This window comes from Thermobia domestica, chromosome 1 (assembly GCF_964235325.1).
Source record: "Thermobia domestica chromosome 1, izTheDome1.hap1.1, whole genome shotgun sequence".
NCBI lineage: Eukaryota > Metazoa > Arthropoda > Insecta > Zygentoma > Lepismatidae > Thermobia > Thermobia domestica.
This window is the reverse complement of record NC_137454.1, coordinates 209,646,556-209,666,908: the sequence shown is the minus strand read 5'-3', so window position 1 is coordinate 209,666,908 and position 20,353 is coordinate 209,646,556. Positions and strand designations below refer to the sequence as shown.

The 20,353-nt window shown below is 32.7% G+C and overlaps 2 protein-coding genes across 2 annotated transcripts in view; both read right to left on the bottom strand.

Annotated features, from left to right (window-relative positions):
- The window catches only part of LOC145693474 (uncharacterized), a 76,657-nt gene that overhangs the window by 19,350 nt on the left and 36,954 nt on the right, over positions 1 to 20,353 (bottom strand). The window lies entirely within an intron of this gene.
- On the bottom strand, positions 349 to 19,632 carry LOC145693466 (uncharacterized). The gene is made up of 2 exons (XM_081769502.1): positions 19,228 to 19,632; positions 349 to 4,801 (listed from the first exon to the last, which is right to left on the bottom strand). Exon 2 carries the CDS (start codon positions 4,282 to 4,284, stop codon positions 502 to 504), a length of 3,783 nt encoding a protein of 1,260 aa, XP_081625628.1. The 5' UTR covers positions 4,285 to 4,801; positions 19,228 to 19,632; the 3' UTR covers positions 349 to 501.

The window sequence follows — 20,353 nt, the reverse complement described above, 5'->3', positions numbered from 1 at the left end:
CGTTCCCATCCAAGAGAATACTGTAGAAGTTCAGTGCCGTATAACCAACGTTACTATGTCCGGTTGCAGATTCATTCAACTGCGTGCGTAAACCATTTTCTCTCTATCCATTGTTAAATTGGAACTCTTGAAAAATGCATTAAAATTGCTTTCGGTTTATGACTAATGGTATTATTTTCCTTAAATAATGGTTTAAAATATTTTTGAGGTACAGTACTAAACGGCAGCACAACCATACAACCTAAATATTAACATTTTACTAGTACCATCATCATGAAGGCAAACACATGCAATGAAAAGACGTCTTATAGCAAACGTAATTATAGTTAACATGTTCATATTTATAAATATCTTTTTATTATTATAATTATTTTCCAATAAATGTACAGATCTTTAGCATATTTCTTCAACATACACACAAGAATTCTAAATCGACGCACAAAAGGTATTTTGTTTAGAAATTTACGAATTGGACTCCAAAAGACTATTGTTGATAGTTCTTCACCTATCAGCGCTGAGGCTTCGTTTTCTCTCATCAGTTTCTAGTAAACGGGAGGGACTGGCACTCCTGACTCTGTTCCCCCTATTGGTATTTTCTTCTGGCAACACTTTATGCAAAGAAAGTGACTTTTTCATTTCAGAGGATGTGGCATAACTAGAATCACAGATAAACCTTAGTTGGACTTCCACATTTTTATCTAGGATTGGAGAGTCACAGAGTTGCCGGAAACGAGTGTGATCCATGGATCGATTTCGGCGACTTCTAACATCACTACTACTACTGTTATCTTCGAATGTATGTAGAGGAATGCTAAACTTAATATGTACTGTAACAGTAGATCTTTCAGTGCCTTGAATTGTACATCCATAGATAAATAGACGATCATTAAAAGTGATTCTCTTATGAGAGAAAACGGTACTGTCGTTGATTTCACGAGAATGTTGTTCCGACAAAGCCACTTTCTTACGAAAATACTGGCGATTACTCAGACATACCAGCAAAGTTAATGCCTTTATAAGATACTTAAACTGCTGCATGGATCCTCTTGTTGTTACATGTTCCCTTCCTGTTACTAGCAAATAAACATCACGCAAAACAAACGTGTAACAAACCTCATAAGCTTCCTTTGTGTAATACAAATGTTTATTTTTGGTTGCGTTTAAGCAACAATACAAAATATCAACAGCATCTTTAGGGAAATTCCTTCTACTATCAATTTTACTGAGAGCCTTTTCAGAATGGAGAATTAGCTTTCGATTTATTGCATAAACTCGACCCAAAACACCAACATTAAGAGTTTTGCAGTTTCTTCTGCTGCTACGAAAGAGACGCAAAGTATCATGAAACTTCTCCAAAGCATTACTTGCAAAGAAAGAAGAGCACATATTATGTTCGACATACTTCCAAAAGAAGGCCTTCATCACTTCATATTCAGCACATAATGTATCCAAAAATTGTTGTTCTAGGCTGTAAAACTTTCCGTTTCTCTTACTGATTTCACTTATATAATTAATTCTGTTAAGTGAATTGTGCTCTCTTTGAAAACACGTCTGAAGTTCTCTAAAATTATGGTTGATAAAGTTTACAATGACCTGGTTAAGACGAGAACATACTTGTCGTACTGTGCCAAGTTCTTTGGAAGTCAAAAAACTGAAGATTTTTTCAAGAATCATGTCTGGAAGAGACAATATATTTATTCTCGGTACACCTTCCCATGAATCTAACCAAGATTGTTCTGTTGCTCTGCAGTTACTTAGTTTCCTTTGTCCCTTACAATAAGGTGTACTTAAATTATTGTCTAATCTCTTATGAAATGTACGTGTCATATATGCAGTTGTTTGGCGAGGTAGATATCGTGAACATTTCACTGCCGTTTCAGATGGAATTTCTCTATACCTATTGTGTTTCCCATACGATTTACCAACTTCACAGTTTCTACATGTATGTCTTTCTATACCATAAGACAAACCTTTACACCTATGACACGTATGATTTTCTGTATCGTAAGACTCGCTTCTTTCCTGTTTTCTATGTAGAGGACAAACACTCGCGCTCGTTGATGTCGCAAATTTAAATTGTGTGTCTTCCTCCATTGTATTGTGTGGACTTTCACTAGAACAAGAAGTACACCCAGATGGCAACGTTTTGTACGAGTGTCTTAAACTTTTCTGAAATGAAGTTTTTCGTAATTCCTCTGATCTTTGGGGATGAGAGGACACAGATTGTTCTGTATTAAAATATGTATTGTTATTCGTTTTACTAGCTTCATAAATTGGAATTTTTTTCGTTTCTAATATTCTATGCCCATCAGGTCTATGCTTGGAGTATGAGTTTGGTTCTGCGATTTTGTGAGAAGAATTCGCCTTTAACTTTTTAAGTGAACATCCTTTTATTTCATCCATTGTATATGCTGATCTGGCTGTTAGTTCTCCCGATCTACGAGGTGAAATCTCTCTCTGTTGATGAGGTGAATGTGTCTGCGATCTACGGAATGAACATCCTTTTATTTCTGCAGTTTCTGATAGACGAGGAGACAGACTTTTTCGTTCTTGTGGTTTTTGAAATGAATTAATCCTTGATCTATGATATGAATATCCTTTTATTTGCTTCGATTTATCAGGTGACATTTCTACATTTTTTTCTGATTGATATGGAGAAAGTCCTTCCTGTTCTTCTGTTTTATGAGCAGAATTTATTTTTGGCCTATATACTGAATATAGTCCAGTTTCTTGAGCTTTACAGAACTTATTTGCTCTAAATCTTCCTGATTTCAAATGAGAAACTATGTTTCGACCTTGTGTTTTGAAAGATGAAATATTCCTTAATTTATGGGATGAACGTCCTCGTATTTCTTCTTTTACCTGGGATGAACTCTCCTTCAATCGTTCTGATTTTTGAAAAGTGTGTTCACCCTGTTTCTGTTTTCCATTAGAGAAATCATTCCTCCATATGTAGTATACATTTTGTCCCGCGTTCTTCTGATTACCAGGAGAAACTTCTTTTAATTCTGATGTATTACGGGAAATGGGCATTCTTCGTTCAATTACATAAGATAAAACTCCTGTGGCACTTTTCATACTCTTTGTCTTATGAGATGGATTTTCTGACAATCCTTGTGCTCTGTTCAGGGACAATGGCTTTCCTTTATCTTTCTTAAGAGATTCATTTTTTGTTCTACAATATAAGTACAAACATGTAGTCCCATCATTTGTTCTCTTGGCTGATAGATCTCTAAATTCTTTTGGTGTGTGAACAGAACGCCCTCCTTGATCTTGTTTTTTATGGGGTAAATTATCCCATGACCTATGGAATGAACAATTCTCCACTTTCTCCATTTCATTGTGAGATTTTTGAATCAAACTTTCTGATTGCTGAGCTGAAAGTGATTTCTTTTCTCCTGTTACTAGGGATGAATTTCCTCCCACACCACGTAGTGACGGCATATTCATATCTTTCCCTTTGTGACGGAAATTGTCTATCACTCTTTCTGATATTCGGGGAGAAAATTCTTTGCGTGGTTTTATTTTACTAGGTGAATTTATCCTAGATCGATGAAATGAATATCTTTTGATTATATTCCTTTTGCGGGATGAAATTTCCTTCAATCTCTCTGGTATATTACAATATCGCTCTTCTGTTTTTTGAGATGAATTGTTTTTTGATCTATGAAATGAATACCCTCTTAAAACTTCGGACCTATTTGGAGAAAATTTTATTTTATCCTCTGTTTTATGCGACAAATTCTGTCTTGATTCATCATATTTATGAGACGACGATCCTACTTCTTGTGTTCTATTCTGAGTGATTTCTATATTTTCTTTTGGTTGATTGAAACTATATGATCTTCTCTGAATTCCCATTTGATTATTCTTTGTCCTGTTTTCTGTTCTTCCTTCTTTTGGTTTCCTAAAAGATTTGCTGTAATCCAATTTCCCTCCTCTAAAAGGTTTACTAGTGCTTCGTTTCTTGGCCCATTGCAGAAAATTTTGTCTTTCCTCAAGCTTTGGATGTTTCTCATTTTCACCAGCTGTTTTGGCTGTACGTTGTTCTCTTTGATTAAATGAACGTTCCTTGTGACGCGCTCTCTCACTAGGATTTGATGTTTGATACTCTTCTTTATGTTTCTTCTTACTCTCATTATTATCATCATTAGAGCATTCGCTGTTCTCTAGCATATGATGGTGATATTTCTGTGATTCAGAGATGGTTTTCTCTGCGGTTTCATCTGCTTGACATTTCAGTGAGGAACATACCTTCCAATTTGTCACTTCTGATTTCTCCATTCCGTAATAATCTTACATCAATAGCTTTTCTAAGATTTTACTGTACGTTTTCTAAAACTCCACTAGCTTGTTAAGTTGTGATTATTTTTTTAGAGCAGTACTCTTCTCACTTAGTACGTCGACCTGATTTATAATTTCGGTGTTGGCTCATTTCCTTCATAATCTTCAACTTAACTCATTTTGTACTATAATTTATATTGCCACACTAAAAGACGTTTAAGCATTGTACATTTATTGATTTTATATTGAAAGGAATATGTGTTATTTAGTCCCTCATAAACAACCGCCAATAATAATAATAATTCATTGCTCCTTTGTGGATAATGGTTCAATATTGTCAATCGGTGAAAGAGAAATTTAATTGTTTCATTAACACTAGTTTATATATCTTCTAAGCATTTAATTTTTTTTAGTACTTTGTGCATGATGTTCTAATTACTATCTATACGTGTACTTCTTATCATCTTGTTTGGATTTGGTGTGCAGTGCCGAGGTCATCACAATAATTTTCTTCTGCCTTCAAGAGAGAACAACTTTTAATTAATCCAATGCGATTTGTTCTAAGAAACTAAATCATCATTAGAAATTTTAACATATATAAATGGAGAAGTTACTTTCCGTTTCTTTGAACTTCATAATTCATTTATTGAGAAACCAGATTTTTATTTAAAAAAAAAAAACTCTCTTTCACTCTAGGCCACTAAAAATTGTGTTCAATACATATTTAACTAGGTAAAGCAAATTTTAGAGTAGGCTTCTTATGCCATTATTTCTATCTTACTAGGTCAAAATTCACTATACCTTAATTTAAGTACCTGCCTACAACGGAAATCGAACTTGGACCCATACCCACTAAAAAGGCGAACGCTAATCATTCTACTAGACTGGTACACAATAAACTTATTTCTTCATGTAATTTTTATTATATAATGAAAGTTAGTTTGAATACTAAATAAATGATTTACATCACGTCATAATGCAATTAATTATCTTACAAAAAAAAAAACATAAACATTGACTTATTCTGTTTGGACTACTTTCTCATATTTAATGTGAATTTAAATCAATGGTTAATATTTTATAGTGTAAATCACGAAAGTATAATAGAAAATGATCTGTAAGTGTTATTAATAGACCTATTTAATATTTATAATTTTCACCATTAAATTTATGCTGTCAAAAGCAATTAATTTGAATATTTTTTTATAATTACAAGCTTTTCAAAATTACCAATATTATAAGTTATAGTAATAATAATTTTTAAAAACGTAAGTTTTCATTGGAAACTTTAAAAATAACTATTCTACAACACTTTTACTCTAGATAATATACCCTATATAAAATGTCTTACAATGTAATGGAATAGCTGAAGTTAATGGCTCAATCTGACTTTAATGAAGGATATTAAACCATAAGAAAAAAATGTTTATACAAGGTTAACTATTGTTTTTATGACTGAAGAAAAACTGACATGGTTTATACGAAAAAAAAAGATTTTTCTCCGATTCTTTGAGAGTTTCTTACGAGAATACCTTTAAAAATGTCTTCTCACAAAAAAAAAAGTAGGAAATCAGCATTGACTCAGCGTTACCGATTTAGTACAACACATTTTGCCAAGCCCATCTACTAATTCAACAATCTCAGGAATAGTGCTTAAGTGTGTTTTCTTCTGGGCCTATTCTATTAGCTGTTCAAATAATCGCTTGAAATGCAAACATTATCTTACAAGTATGTTTGTAGTAAATTCAACTTACAGAACTACATACAAATACCATTAGAACTTACGACATGACCTACTTAAAGAATGAAATGAATTTATTTCTGAGTCTCTCTTACAAAAAGGCGTAAGCTATGAGTTGCAGAACATCAAGAGTTTGTATATTTGTATTTCCTTTCTTATTTCTCAGGCTGTTGTACAAGTACTTACCAGGTTATTCCATATAGGAAGAGAACAATATGAAAGGAACAAAAATATATGTGTACATCAGACATAATAGTGAATTGTCTGTTTGGAATCAAATCCTTTTATCATTGCTTGTACAATTAAATTTGCATTCAATGTGAAATGTGAATATTTAGTATAGAAATATATTATCTCTGCCCACTCTTGGTACTTTAATAGTCACTCACTCACTCACTCACTCACTCACTCTATGGCCTATGGAACCCGGAGGTTCAATGCCGCGTTCACAAAAGCTCTCCACTAACTTATATCCTTAGCCAACTGCATCCAGTTTCTACATTGTATTCCAATCTCTGCGAAATCCATCTTAATATTGTCCTCCCATCTGCGAGTAGGTCTTCCTAATGGTCGTTTTCCGATTGGTCTTCCAGCCAAGACTTTGAAAGCGTTTCTACTTTCTTCCATTCTAGCTACATGACCCGCCCACCTAAGCCTCCTAGACTTGACGACCCTAACAATGTTGGGTAAACCATATAAATTATGTAGTTCCTCGTTATGAAGTTTCCGCCATTCCTCATTCCCGTTCCTCTTGGGTCCGAATATTCGTCTCAGGATCTTGTTCTCAAATACTTTCAGTCTATGTTCTTCCCTCAGAGTAAGTGACCATGTTTCGCAGCCATACAGAACAACAGGCATGATTATCGTTTTGTATATTTTAAGCTTCAAATTCCTCGACAGAATTCGCGACAAGAGAATTTAGAGAATTTATTTTAATAGTCTAGTTAGAGTAATATGTTTTTCGCTCAATCATGAGCATATCCAGTATTTTCTACTCCAGATAAAAATTCTAACATGACGCTAAAATGAACAACCTTATTTAAAAAAAAAAAGTCTACTTCTCTTGAGAAGCCAAATTTTTATAATCACATTAGAAAAATATAATATTTTAGTTAGAAAAAAGGGGTAAACGTCCCCTGAACGGGACGTGTTATCATCTGCATGATCTTCAAATACACTCTCAATAATTAGTCAGGTTTCTAGCCTCAGCAAGCCATTATCGCACTTCACATCTCTCAACAACTGGTGTTTCATGGTTGAATGAATTTTCTCTTTTTCCTGAAATCAGCATTGCAACCTTCTGTCTTAAGATAAAAAAGTTTAACAGAATAAGGAGATATCACTAATAAATTTGATTTCGAGAGTATACTAAGTAATACGAAGTACATCGCACATAATCTTATTATTAACTTCATAGTAATGATAAGAGACAAGACTTGAAACTTAAGGCTTTTATAAGATTCAGGAGTAGTAGTTAACTCTTGCGAGTGACATCTTTCTAGACTATCTTCTCGAATGTGAATCAGTTTTATCAAAAACGACTCAGGTGATTCTGCTTATATTTCATAAATAAATATTTAAATCCAATAACCCAAGAATAATGTGTAAAACAAATTCTTATATAAAAATATGCAGGAAAGGTAATTTCCTGTTAGGGCTGTTTGTTTGTTTTTTTTTTTTTTTTTTTTTTTTTTTTTTTTTTTTTTTTTGGTGTGTGTGTCTCTAATACGGCATGCGATTTTATTGATACTTCCTTCAACTTGCAGAAATATAACTGTTTGGGATTGCAATACATCAAGTTTACGTGAGGTAAAAGGAGTAAATTCTACCCGATGTTGCACCTTTGAACATGCTCATGCAAAATAATTTTCCAGTGAAACCTACCGAATAAATTATTCGATTTTATTAAAATATGTGTACAGTTATCTTCTTTATCGCATTCAAACAATCCTCACTTTTTGCGATTGAAAATAGTAGGGTAAACGGGAACAAATACCCCAGACTTTGGGATTTCCATATTTTAAATAATATAATAAGAAAATAATTTTCTGTAAAGACGTTCGCCAAAATTGCTAGATTTTGTCATAATAAAGAGTATAGTTTGTTTATAGCTTAACAAACATCCCAATGCATGTAGTTAAAATAGATCAAGGCCCCCTTATTCTCCCGATATTCTGAAAGTTATTTCCGCGATAACTTTCGTGAAAAGTATTCGCTTTTGAACAACGTAGTATATATATTGCTTGCGATTTAAATTAGTGAAGAATGGGGATAATCCTAGGAAGGTCATTCCGCTGGTACTTGGAAGTCTCTTCAATGGTAACTTTCGTAAAGAAAATAAAATAAAATAAAATAAAAAATGGAATATGTGCATTGTAGTATATTATTTCGGATGCCTCAAATTTGCCACAATTTCCTTGAGTTTAAAATTTTCAAGCCATCTTTCAATTTTTTTTCCTTTTTCCGCAGCGCGGCTATATGAGACTTGGACGTACAGTTTAATGTCGAATCCGAACCACTATCATTCAATAATCTACCGGGAATCGGACCCGGGGCCTCGTCCACCTAAAGGGCGCGTGGTAGTCATAGACCAGCTGGGAGGGCTTTCCATCTATAGATGTAGCCAAAACTTTTCGTATGGGTATGCACAAAGGTAATTAATTCATATTCACCATCTTACTATAACGTTCTTAAGTGCTCATTTGATGTACCTTTAAGTGGATTTCGAAAACATAAAATGTTATTTTAAGGAATCACTCCCTCTCCTTTGGCCTAGGCGGCATAATGTGGGACGTTAAACTGAATGAATGATGACAAAGGGACCTATATTTCCCCTGCAATTTTTAACTTTTAAGTACGCCAATGTAGTGCTAATAATTTATACACTACCATTACACTGCCAGTCCTAAGCCTGGATAAAGTGTGAAGGGCAGTTGACATTGCGCCTCGAGGTTGTAGCCTACTTAGTACAACCTACTAGTAGACAGCATATAATTTATCGTGACATTTTATAAATGTCAATATCGCATGTTATAAATTCATGTGGATATTCTAACCAGCAGTATTTTGCCTAGGATGTGCTAACACACTGAATAATCTCTTGAAGAAACATCCAAATTTAAGGCGCCAACACCTGGAAATCTCCCCCCCCCTAAAAAAAGACTGTTTTAAAATGTTAAATTACACTCGAATATTAATCTAGCAAACAGTAGGAAATATTTTTCATACTACTACTACTATTATTATTATTATTATTATTATTATTATTATTATTATTATTATTATTATTATTATTATTATTATTATTATTATTATTATTATTATTAGCATCGCCGATTTCCTTCTGAATCGGTCTTATTGTTTTTAGTTTAATGTTCCATGATTATGCTTTGAGGCAGTGGTATAGAGAGGGAGGCTCACCCAGCTCGATCCCCCCCCTCCCCGTTAGTGCCGTAATATCGAATATGATTTTGTATTATTATTTGTGATTCCGATGTTTTGACTTTTTAAAAAATATAATTTATCATCACAAAATGTATTTGAAAGTCATGTTCAAAAGAATAACTTCTTCATTATTGATTGATTTTAAACTCAAGGAAACTGTGGCAAATTTGAGGCATCCGAAATAATATACTACAATGCACATATTCCATTTTTTTATTTTATTTTATTTTATTTTCTTTACGAAAGTTACCATTGAAGAGACTTTCAAGTGCCAGCGGAATGACCTTCCTAGGATTATCCCCATTCTTCACTAATTTAAATCGCAAGCAATATATATACTACGTTGTTCAAAAGCGAATACTTTTCACGAAAGTTATCGCAGAAATAACTTTCAGAATATCGGGAGAATAAGGGGGCCTTGATCTATTTTAACTACATGCATTGGGATGTTTGTTAAGCTATAAACAAACTATACTCTTTATTATGACAAAATCTAGCAATTTTGGCGAACGTCTTTACAGAAAATTATTTTCTTATTATATTATTTAAAATATGGAAATCCCAAAGTCTGGGGTATTTGTTCCCGTTTACCCTACTATTTTTCAATCGCAAAAAGTGAGGATTGTTTGAATGCGATAAAGAAGATAACTGTACACATATTTTAATAAAATCGAATAATTTATTCGGTAGGTTTCACTGGAAAATTATTTTGCATGAGCATGTTCAAAGGTGCAACATCGGGTAGAATTTACTCCTTTTACCTCACGTAAACTTGATGTATTGCAATCCCAAACAGTTATATTTCTGCAAGTTGAAGGAAGTATCAATAAAATCGCATGCCGTATTAGAGACACACACACCAAAAAAAAAAAAAAAAAAAAAAAAAAAAAAAAAAAAAAAAACAGCCCTAACAGGAAATTACCTTTCCTGCATATTTTTATATAAGAATTTGTTTTACACATTATTCTTATGTTATTGGATTTAAATATTTATTTATGAAATATAAGCAGAATCACCTGAGTCGTTTTTGATAAAACTGATTCACATTCGAGAAGATAGTCTAGAAAGATGTCACTCGCAAGAGTTAACTACTACTCCTGAATCTTATAAAAGCCTTAAGTTTCAAGTCTTGTCTCTTATCATTACTAGGAAGTTAATAATAAGATTATGTGCGATGTACTTCGTATTACTTAGTATACTCTCGAAATCAAATTTATTAGTGATATCTCCTTATTCTGTTAAACTTTTTTATCTTAAGACAGAAGGTTGCAATGCTGATTTCAGGAAAAAGAGAAAATTCATTCAACCATGAAACACCAGTTGTTGAGAGATGTGAAGTACGATAATGGCTTGCTGAGACTAGAAACCTGACTAAATATTGAGAGTGTATTTGAAGATCATGCAGATGATAACACGTCCCGTTCAGGGGACGTTTACCCGAAAAAAATCCTTTTTTAGTAACAAAAGAAGGTACGTATTATTTCATGTAGTTCCACATAGAGAGTACTGCAGAGTCTTTCCTTAAAACACAAGTGAGTCTCCAGGAATTAAAAAAAAAAAAAAAGATTGTACACGAAATACTCATTTCTAATCACTCTCCAATTTAGAACTAATTGCTCAGACGTGCAACGAGATTTCATACATTAATACACAGAAGTCCATATACATACATACAGGGCGGGATCCAGGATTGTCTGAGGGGGGATGCACGAATAACTATCAAAATAGCCAATCTCATTGAATTCTTCAAAGTGACATGTGACAATATTCTTTATCCCTGACAACGCTGGTGCATAGAAGGAAGCAAAGTATTTTAGAGAATGTCGCAAGTATTATACAGGACAAAATATTCTCTTATCCTGGCTTCTGTTTTCTTCCCTACTTGAAAAATGTTATATTGTTTTCCTTGGTGAATCCTTTTCCTTCAACCTTCAGAAAATCGACTTAAATTATTGCTTTTCCAGAACTCTGCTTTCTCTTAAGCCCTAAGCGGAAAAATAATGTCAGAAAGTTTCCAAAGAGGTTGCTATTTTCACTGCTAGTTTCTCATTTTAGATAGTGTATATTTACAACGAAGGGGGGTGCACGTGCACCGGTGCACACACCCCTAAATCCGGCCCTGCACACATACATATATATGCATAAAGCAATGTTACAAATATATAAAGCAATATTTCACTGTATATATTTGTTCTGTTTTCCATATACGAGGCTACTGAATTGTCTCTACAAATTATAGGGAGCATGTATAGACCAGTGCAACATCATGTATTTCGCAATCTAAGATAGAAGATTGTTTTCCAGCTACTGTTTCTTTTTCTTATACTATTTTATTGCCATTTACTAACTCTTCCTTCATTCCATAGAAAAACATGAGAACGAGGGGGTAAACCAAAAGTTGCATTTTATTTAAATTTAAGGACATATATTCATTTCTTTATGAGTTTCTAGAAAGCTTGTGGAATCGTTCTTACTACGTGTTGAGTAGAGATTTATATAGTAATAATAATAATAATAATAATAATAATAATAATAATAATAATAATAATAATAATAATAATAATAATAATAATAATAATAATAATAATAATAATAAGAAGAAGAAGAAGAAGAAGAATAGAAAAAGAGATGAACGTGTCAATTAGTGACACACATCATTAGGGTAGCTATGGTAATCACTACTGTAATATCCAGAATTAATGTCAGCGCTGAAAAATTTACCTTTCTTTATGCATTTCCTTTCTTTTTCCAAAGGATTAAGCACAATCTCTAGGATGATGTCTTTACCAAATGGGTCATAGTAAAAATGTTAGCGTGAAAAACGTTTACATTATATTTGCCAAAAAATAGTTCAGTAAGGTAAACAGACTAAGGTTTCGTGAGAACAGAAAGCAAGCCAGTCAAGCATATTATTAGTAGAAATAGAAAACTTCTGGAATCAAGGCAATTAATTCTTTATCTATGCTCGAATTTCTCACATGGAACAAATAACTCTATTTCTATATTTAAATCATCGTTATTACCATTCTATTTTCATTACCCCACTATCGTTCTAATCATGATTATTATTATTATGTAATTATTGACATTCTCCTGTTGCAAATAGGAATACTTCTATGCACTTTGGTCCTTATTGTTTGATTATGGTGTATCTTTAATTTTACCCACCAGTTTGCAATCTTCTTCTTCCCTTACCCATTTGATCTTCTATCATCTTTTTAAACTGCCTCCAGTGAAGCATTTTATTTTACACAATATAAAAACTTCCCTTTCAATTCTACATTTCTCTGTCATTTCTTCTATTCTACTTTATCCACTGTCTCATATGGACCTCTTGGATGCCAAAAGTGATGTAATTCAAAAATTGAATTTTTCCAGGAGAGAGTTTGTTGAAACTTAAAACACATCTCATGTAAATCGCATCAAAAGAATTCACTGTCAGCATTACAAAAAACAAACTTCATAATTATGTTTTTGATTACAACCATAAAAGAAATGTGAATTTTTCATGAGATATTGAACTTCAAAGTTTTCTCTTCTAACATTTCCTTTTTGGAGTTATATTATTTCCCATCCAAGCGGTCTGTCTTTTTTCTCTTTTTTCGTAATTTCCCTTCAGTATTGTTCTTCCCGTTCCAATTTTCAAATACTTATCCATTAGTTTCTAAAGCATCATTTAAATTCCTCCAATAGTGCCATTGTTTTGAATTTGATCCATCCTTTCAAAACTCACCCATTAGTTTGAGGGCTATGGTACCTCAATGGTAGAATGTGTGTCTGTTGTGAGGGTCATCTGGCCACGCAATTTTGTGAGGACGGCATCATGTCCGTGAGTTTCCCCTGGTTTATCCCGTTTTCTCCCATACTATGATTCCACCAATTATTACATATCCTTTCACTTTCATTAATTCATTCGTCTCCTTTAGCCTTAAGATCATAATTGTAAGACGTAAACCTAGAATTATAATTATAGGACCTAGAATAATAGTTATAATATTTTCTCCACGCTTCAACACTGTTTTCCAGTTCTCTCTAATTTTGATAACTATAGGTTCTTGATAACTCTTTGCAATAGCCACATTTCAAAGTCTCTGGTGTGATCCAAAGTCCTGTAAGTTTCGGGTACACAACAGTGTGTTCGTGGGTTTTCTCAGGGTTCTTCCACTTTTTCCTACATCATTCCGCCAAATTCTTTCACAATCATTCATTTTCATCAATCCTCCGTCTTCTATAGCTTACAGACCAAAATCGTGAAACGGAAAACAAAAATTTATTTGTAGTTTCCCTTGAAGAGTTTCCACTTAAAACTTCTATTTAGAGTTCCATAAATATACTTCTTCTTAAACACTTTTTTCATTACTCATATTTTTTAATCTGTCTCCCAGCAATCAAGAACAAAGACTTCAATTGTGAACAAACAGCTATGAATATGTCAGGATCAAATACAAATATTGAAAAGTAAGTAGAGGAATACGAACATTATTTTTATATATATATATAATCAACTTTTAAAAAGGGAACAAATTTTAATTCTTCTTGTATTAATTCAAAGATAGTTCAACTTTAGACAGCCATTTACAATGAACACTTATTTTAGCAATTTAACGGTCGGCGGTCCAACTACTTAGTTGCGTCAGACATATGAGATATAGTCCGTCTAGACAGATAGTGATTATGTTGTTAACCCTTTTCACAACCGATTGAATGAAATACATGCAGGTATACAAACACAAACACAAACGAACATAAGTGTTTATGAGTTAGAAAGGTAAAGTGCTCGTCATTCAGAGAAATAAAATATCAAAGGTACTCCTTGAAAATACGGAATTGAATACCACCAGTGAAGGTGAAATGCACAACGTGACCTTTCCAAATCCAAGACAGTTCTAGCAACAAGATGCAGGTACTTCCTGACCCTTTTGACATTTCTGGTGAGTCACTGTTAGGTAGTTTTATTATTATTATTATTATTATTATTATTATTATTATTATTATTATTATTATTATTATTATTATTAAAGGGCGACTTCAACATCAAAAAGATAATAATTTTTTGTCCTTTGCTAAACAGGACTTTGGTGTCTACTGTATTTTCATTTGAAAGAAAGTCATTCTTTTTCTCCCTTCGTACTGGGAATGATCAAGCATTTTTCGAAAGTTTCTGAGTTCTTGGTCAGTGTTCTTAAAAGGAATTGTTACAAAAATGTTAAAACTATAATGTAGAGTTAAACTATTTTCTATGGTTAACAACATACGTGTTACACTAGTATTATTTATTGCTTAAAACAAACTTAATGTATTGGTGTCACCGTTGCAAATTATTGCTTCAATTTCATCTTTTTAAGGCAGCCTAGAAGAGAAAATTTTCGGCAGTGGTAGTTACGCTCTTGAAACGTGAGGGATTAGTTTATTATTCTTGTTATTATTATTTAAACTTACTTTTATTGGTTATAGCTATTTTTTTTAAAAAAAAAACTATCTTCTGTTTTTTAAAAAAAATCAATTTCTCTGCTCGTTAAAGTCAAAAGATTCGCTTTTTCTCTTAATTTCATTATGATATGTTTGCAATGCATTACACTGCGTAACTGTTCACTTTAGAACAAAAAATAAAAGCATTACCATTCACCCTATTTTACTTCACATACAAAGAATTCCTTTTCTTACAACTATTTGAAGTACAAATATTAGCTGATAGCAAAGAAAAGAATGATTGTTCCATCTAAAGAACATTTCTTATACACACGAAGAATATATTTAGTAAGCAAACAACTGAAATCTTATACAATCTGTAGTGACGCATTCATGTGTATGTTGGAGGAACAGACAAACCCACTTCAATTTTATAATCCATTCTATAAACAACTTCGAAAACAACTGAACATGGTTGTTTAATTGAAACCAGAAAGTGATTTTGTCCCTACATTTTAATTTACCGATAAATTTAGAATAAATTAACCAATTGGAAAAATAGTTTTCTTGACAATAGTTCATAATTCTGTGTATATTGCCGAAAACTGTATTAAAATTGATTATTTTAGCTATTAGGAAAAAAAACAATGATGAGAAAGAATTTGTGCTTTTGACATTATACTTGCCACCAAAGATATTAATTCAACTCTACTTTTTTCTTTCAGTCAAAGGTTTGATATTCGTGAGTAAATTTGAATAAGTTTTGATTGACGTAGAAATAACACTAGAGTACATTACAGAAAACTACATTGAATATACTGTAGGTCTTTTACTGTTTGATATTATTGACAATTGAAAGTCTAGCAGTGGAAAAGAACTTTTGTTTTTCATTGTAATGGTTCATTATTTGAAGTTCAACGCTCTTTTGAGCACCAAGGCTACATAAGATGTGACAGTAGGGTGGAACTACCATTTGGGTTTGTATACAAGGCAAGTACCTCGCCGGGAGTTGAACCCTAAACCACGTGCTCAGAAAAGCACCTATCCACTTGGTTCATTGTGCAGATGTTTTAAGATGCAAAGGAATACGATTCATACAATGATCTCAGATCATTTGTGAATCTTCAATTTAAATTTAATTCTAATAGTCTATCATATTTGTATATTAGAGTATGGAAAGTAAGAACTCTCAGATTCTTAGAGATTAGGATAGCCATATCTGCGTAAATAATTAATAGAATTTTTTTGCAGTTGCATGTCATCGGCAAAAATATGAGCACTATTAAGCAACCCGACAAAGTAATGTTTAATTGCAAAAATAATTGAAGATTCTTCGTAAACTACCTAAATTACTTTGAATTCCTATTATAATAGAACAACGTCTCACTTTGTGTGTAACGCTAATTCCTAATTGTTTACAAATGTCGATACTTTTGCTCTGCCAGCCAGATGGCGCTATGTGTAGCAAGCCAAAAACTTGGGGTAACAACTAATTGATTCAATGATGCCAATATGTCAGAAAAATCCCATTTCGTGGGATTTTTTGACGTTAATATTTCGGAATGGGATAAAGGACAAAATATATGGGATTTTTCATATATGCTCACACACATATATATTAAAAAAATCTACATTAACAAATTTCTCTACGGGTGAAAAATAGACGTAACGAGTCATAAGATACGCGAAATCAATATTGAGTGTCAAATTCGCAGTCTTTGCACGAAATCTTTTCTTTGCTATTCGGATAGTGCATGCTAGTACGGAAGCTGTTTCTGAAGTGAGTTAATCATATGCAATACTTAAAATACAAGGGTCAAGGGACACAATTTGTGCTCGGGTACTTAATAAATGAAACAGGAAATAAAACAAATGAACAAATGAATGAAAGGAGAAAGTAGAATGCCAAACGAGAAACAATCAACTTTTAAGACGTTCCACACAATGTATGTTGAGAGCGAATTTTTTTTCCAGTATCGCTGCGGACAGTAGAAGCTGATGGCACAAAGTCATGGTATAGAAACCGCGCTTCTGCCAACAAAATATATGCGTTTTCGAATAAGGAAAGATTTATTCATTAACTAGTTTATAAAGAAAGAAGATCGATAGAAGATAATTCATATAGATCTTGTGAAAAGTGACTAATTCACAAAAGTTTAATTTTTCGTACTACATATCATATTTATAATAAGTATAACAGAGATAAAATGGGACTTCCCCCCCCCCTTCAAGATGGAATTTTATAATGTTTCACGTTGGCATCACTGAGTCGATTTAAAATGAATGTTTTGTTGTATAACATTTGCATTTGCTTTGCATCCCAGTAGCTCAAGAACCTAAATATTGTACAATGTTCAACTTTTGCACAGCGATACATTCTTTACAAGCTGGTTCCCAATCTTCTTTATACGGCGCCCCCTTCGCAAACTTTGCATACACACGCCCCCCTCTTTCTCGCTCGTTTATCATAATACGTTTTGACTATTTCCTTCAGAGATTTTCAGATGCAGCACTGAATTGAATTATCAAGTGTTCGAACATACTGTACGTAATAACAACATAATACGTAATAGTAAACATATTCTTACCAATTTATGTTAATTTCCAGCATAGTTAAGATATACTGGAAAATAATACTGCACATGCAGTACATATGTGGTGCATATTAATTTTTAACAGCTTTGTTCTTACTGAAACCACAATTCTTACTCGATATCATTTTGTTTTTTCATGGTATTTCATCTAACGCTTACTGGTGTAACATTCTTAATATTTGAAATTACCAATGTAGTTTATTTCTGCAAGTTGCTTACGCCCTCTCCCCTTTGTTTGCTATTCATGCCCCCTTACGAGGCGCACCTCCAGGTTGGGAACCACTGGTTTATAGTGATTAATCGATTTCCTGAAGCATAGTAACAAAAAAGATAAAAAAGGAAAGAAAAAACATATTTGCTTGAGACTGAAATTTACATTAAAACAACTGCATGTACGATTGTTTACATGTCGAACAGAATGTTCCATCTATTATTATTATTATTATTATTATTATTATTATTATTATTATTATTATTATTATTATTATTATTATTATTATTCAGTATTGAAACAGACAGAATTCAGTAAAATGAATGATATATTTTTTGTGTTCCATCATTTGCGGTGTGTTTTAATTACGAATGTGAGCTTTCATTACTAAACGAATGGTTTCTTCTTTCGAAAAACAAAAAAGTACCTAAAATTACCAAATCTTACGCATTATGTATTACATGTCAAAACGTAGGTGGTTCTCTTGCAAGAAAGCAAATACTAACAATAGTAACCAATATATATATAGAGAGAGAGAAAATGTTGACTAATTATCATTAGGATCTTCAGTAATTAACAAACAATTAGTTTCTCTAGGATTTTTTTTGGCAGTTCGAAATAAAATTACTCAAACAAACGCTCTGCTCAATTTTTAATTTTTCATATATCTCAAACGATATTCGAAATGTTGGCCTGTATGTTGATATTGGTATTCTAGGGTAAATTCTTAATGCTTATATATTTAGTCAGACACTTTATAAGTAGTTTTCTTAACGTTATAACCTTTGTCGTTATGATATTATGAGAATGTGTGGTCCCATGTAAACCCAATGGTATGCATGCCTTTGGTGTGTATGATTCCGTGTTCTATTCCATGTGGGTAACATAATTTTGGGTGTTCCGGCAGCATATAGGTCAATTTAAAAATATACTTAAATTGAAAGTAGCGAACTCTGCTGTAGACAGCCAAAAACAAAGATTATTTCCAAAAGACCATAAATTAGACGTTGAACGAACGAACATAGAAACTGCCATAATCTTTCTAGGTTGTAACACCAGAAACTTTATATTATGAATATTTTGGATTAAAAGAATAAAGACAAAATTGTGCACAATAAATCAACCATTTTCACTTAAATATTCTTCGAATTTTTTTTTATATCCAGATCAAAGATTTAATATACTTTCAACCAATCTCCTACCCAGGGCCGTACGCAGGTGGTGGGTCCTTGGGGTCCGGATCCACCCCCCGAAATTTCGAATTTTATGTAAATTTGGCCTAATTTTAGGGGCAATTTTAAGAATTTTAATATAAAATACCCTCATATTGAGTTTGGACCCCCGAAATAAATGTCTGCGTACGCTACTGCTCCTACCATTCAACTACAGTACAAAAGAGAGAGAGAACTAATGTTACAGAACGTTCTTTGAATATTTGTCTCTAAATATCCGAATTAATACTTATAATTTATGTAAGTTTATTTACATTAATTTATATATAGTTTTTCATTTCTGTTGCTTAGCTGCAAGTTAACAATACTTACAACTGAGTTGCAGTGTGCGTCGAATAGCAGACATCTTTAGTTCTATAAATGTCCTCTAACCCATCTCCAACTTCCAAATGAAAATAATATGTTAGTTATAATACTGTTATCTTTCTTTGTTGGAATGGCTTATTGTTTCTAAGAAACTTTCAAACTGCAAAAGGGCAACTGGCAAATTTATGTACACATTGTTTCCCAGCACTATCATTAGAAATCATCTTTCTTTAAATTAAAGTGGATAACAGCGTAACACGCTATTGGTTTTGTTTCATTAGTATTCAGATTCCTTCTTGCTTGGTCTCCAATGGTTTGTTCGCAACTACTGTCAAAATCTGATTAAATGCATTTTCTGAAAGTGCTTATTAAGATCTGTATTATTACCGTGTTACATCATTATGTAAGAACTGTTGTTGTAGCATGAACTTAAAGAGATTTTTACAAAGTTGCTAACCATCAGTAATAATCAGATTTTTTGCTGTCATTTAACCATGGATCCTATTTTCTTTTTCAGATTTCAATTTTCATTTTTTTAACGGTTTGGTTTTAGCCCTTGTCAACAGTTCAAATGATGCACAAATATAATGTTTCAGTTCCAAACTTATTTTGAAAACAGGCCCTTGGGTAGCCCACGAAGATGGAATTCTAATATATAGTCTTTTCCAATTGTTGATCCACGGGTCCATAGGAACACGTGGAACAAATTTATAGTGGCATTATTTACATCTCATACTTTATAAAATATAAAAATAATGCCATAATCTCTCTGTGTGTACATACTGTTGTATGCTGTATGCTGTATGCTTGTAACAAAGAGAAGTGTATCATTTAATACGAGGTTATTATTGTTAGCTCATGCGAGCTTATAGTTGAGAATATTGTCTCCGTGCTTTTCTTCATCCGTCTATCCTTTTTTCATTCCGTCATTTTATTCATAAGCATTCACTTGCATTTATAAATAAGATTGTCAACCGTCCGGTATTTTACCCGTTCGTAGGGTTGCCATATTTGAAAAATGAAAATCCGGGACGCTACTAAATTACGAGAATCTTTGAAATGCTTAAAATGAAAAGAAGTGTTATATACTAATTTACTCTCTTCCATAAGACACAGTTGTTCAAGTATTACG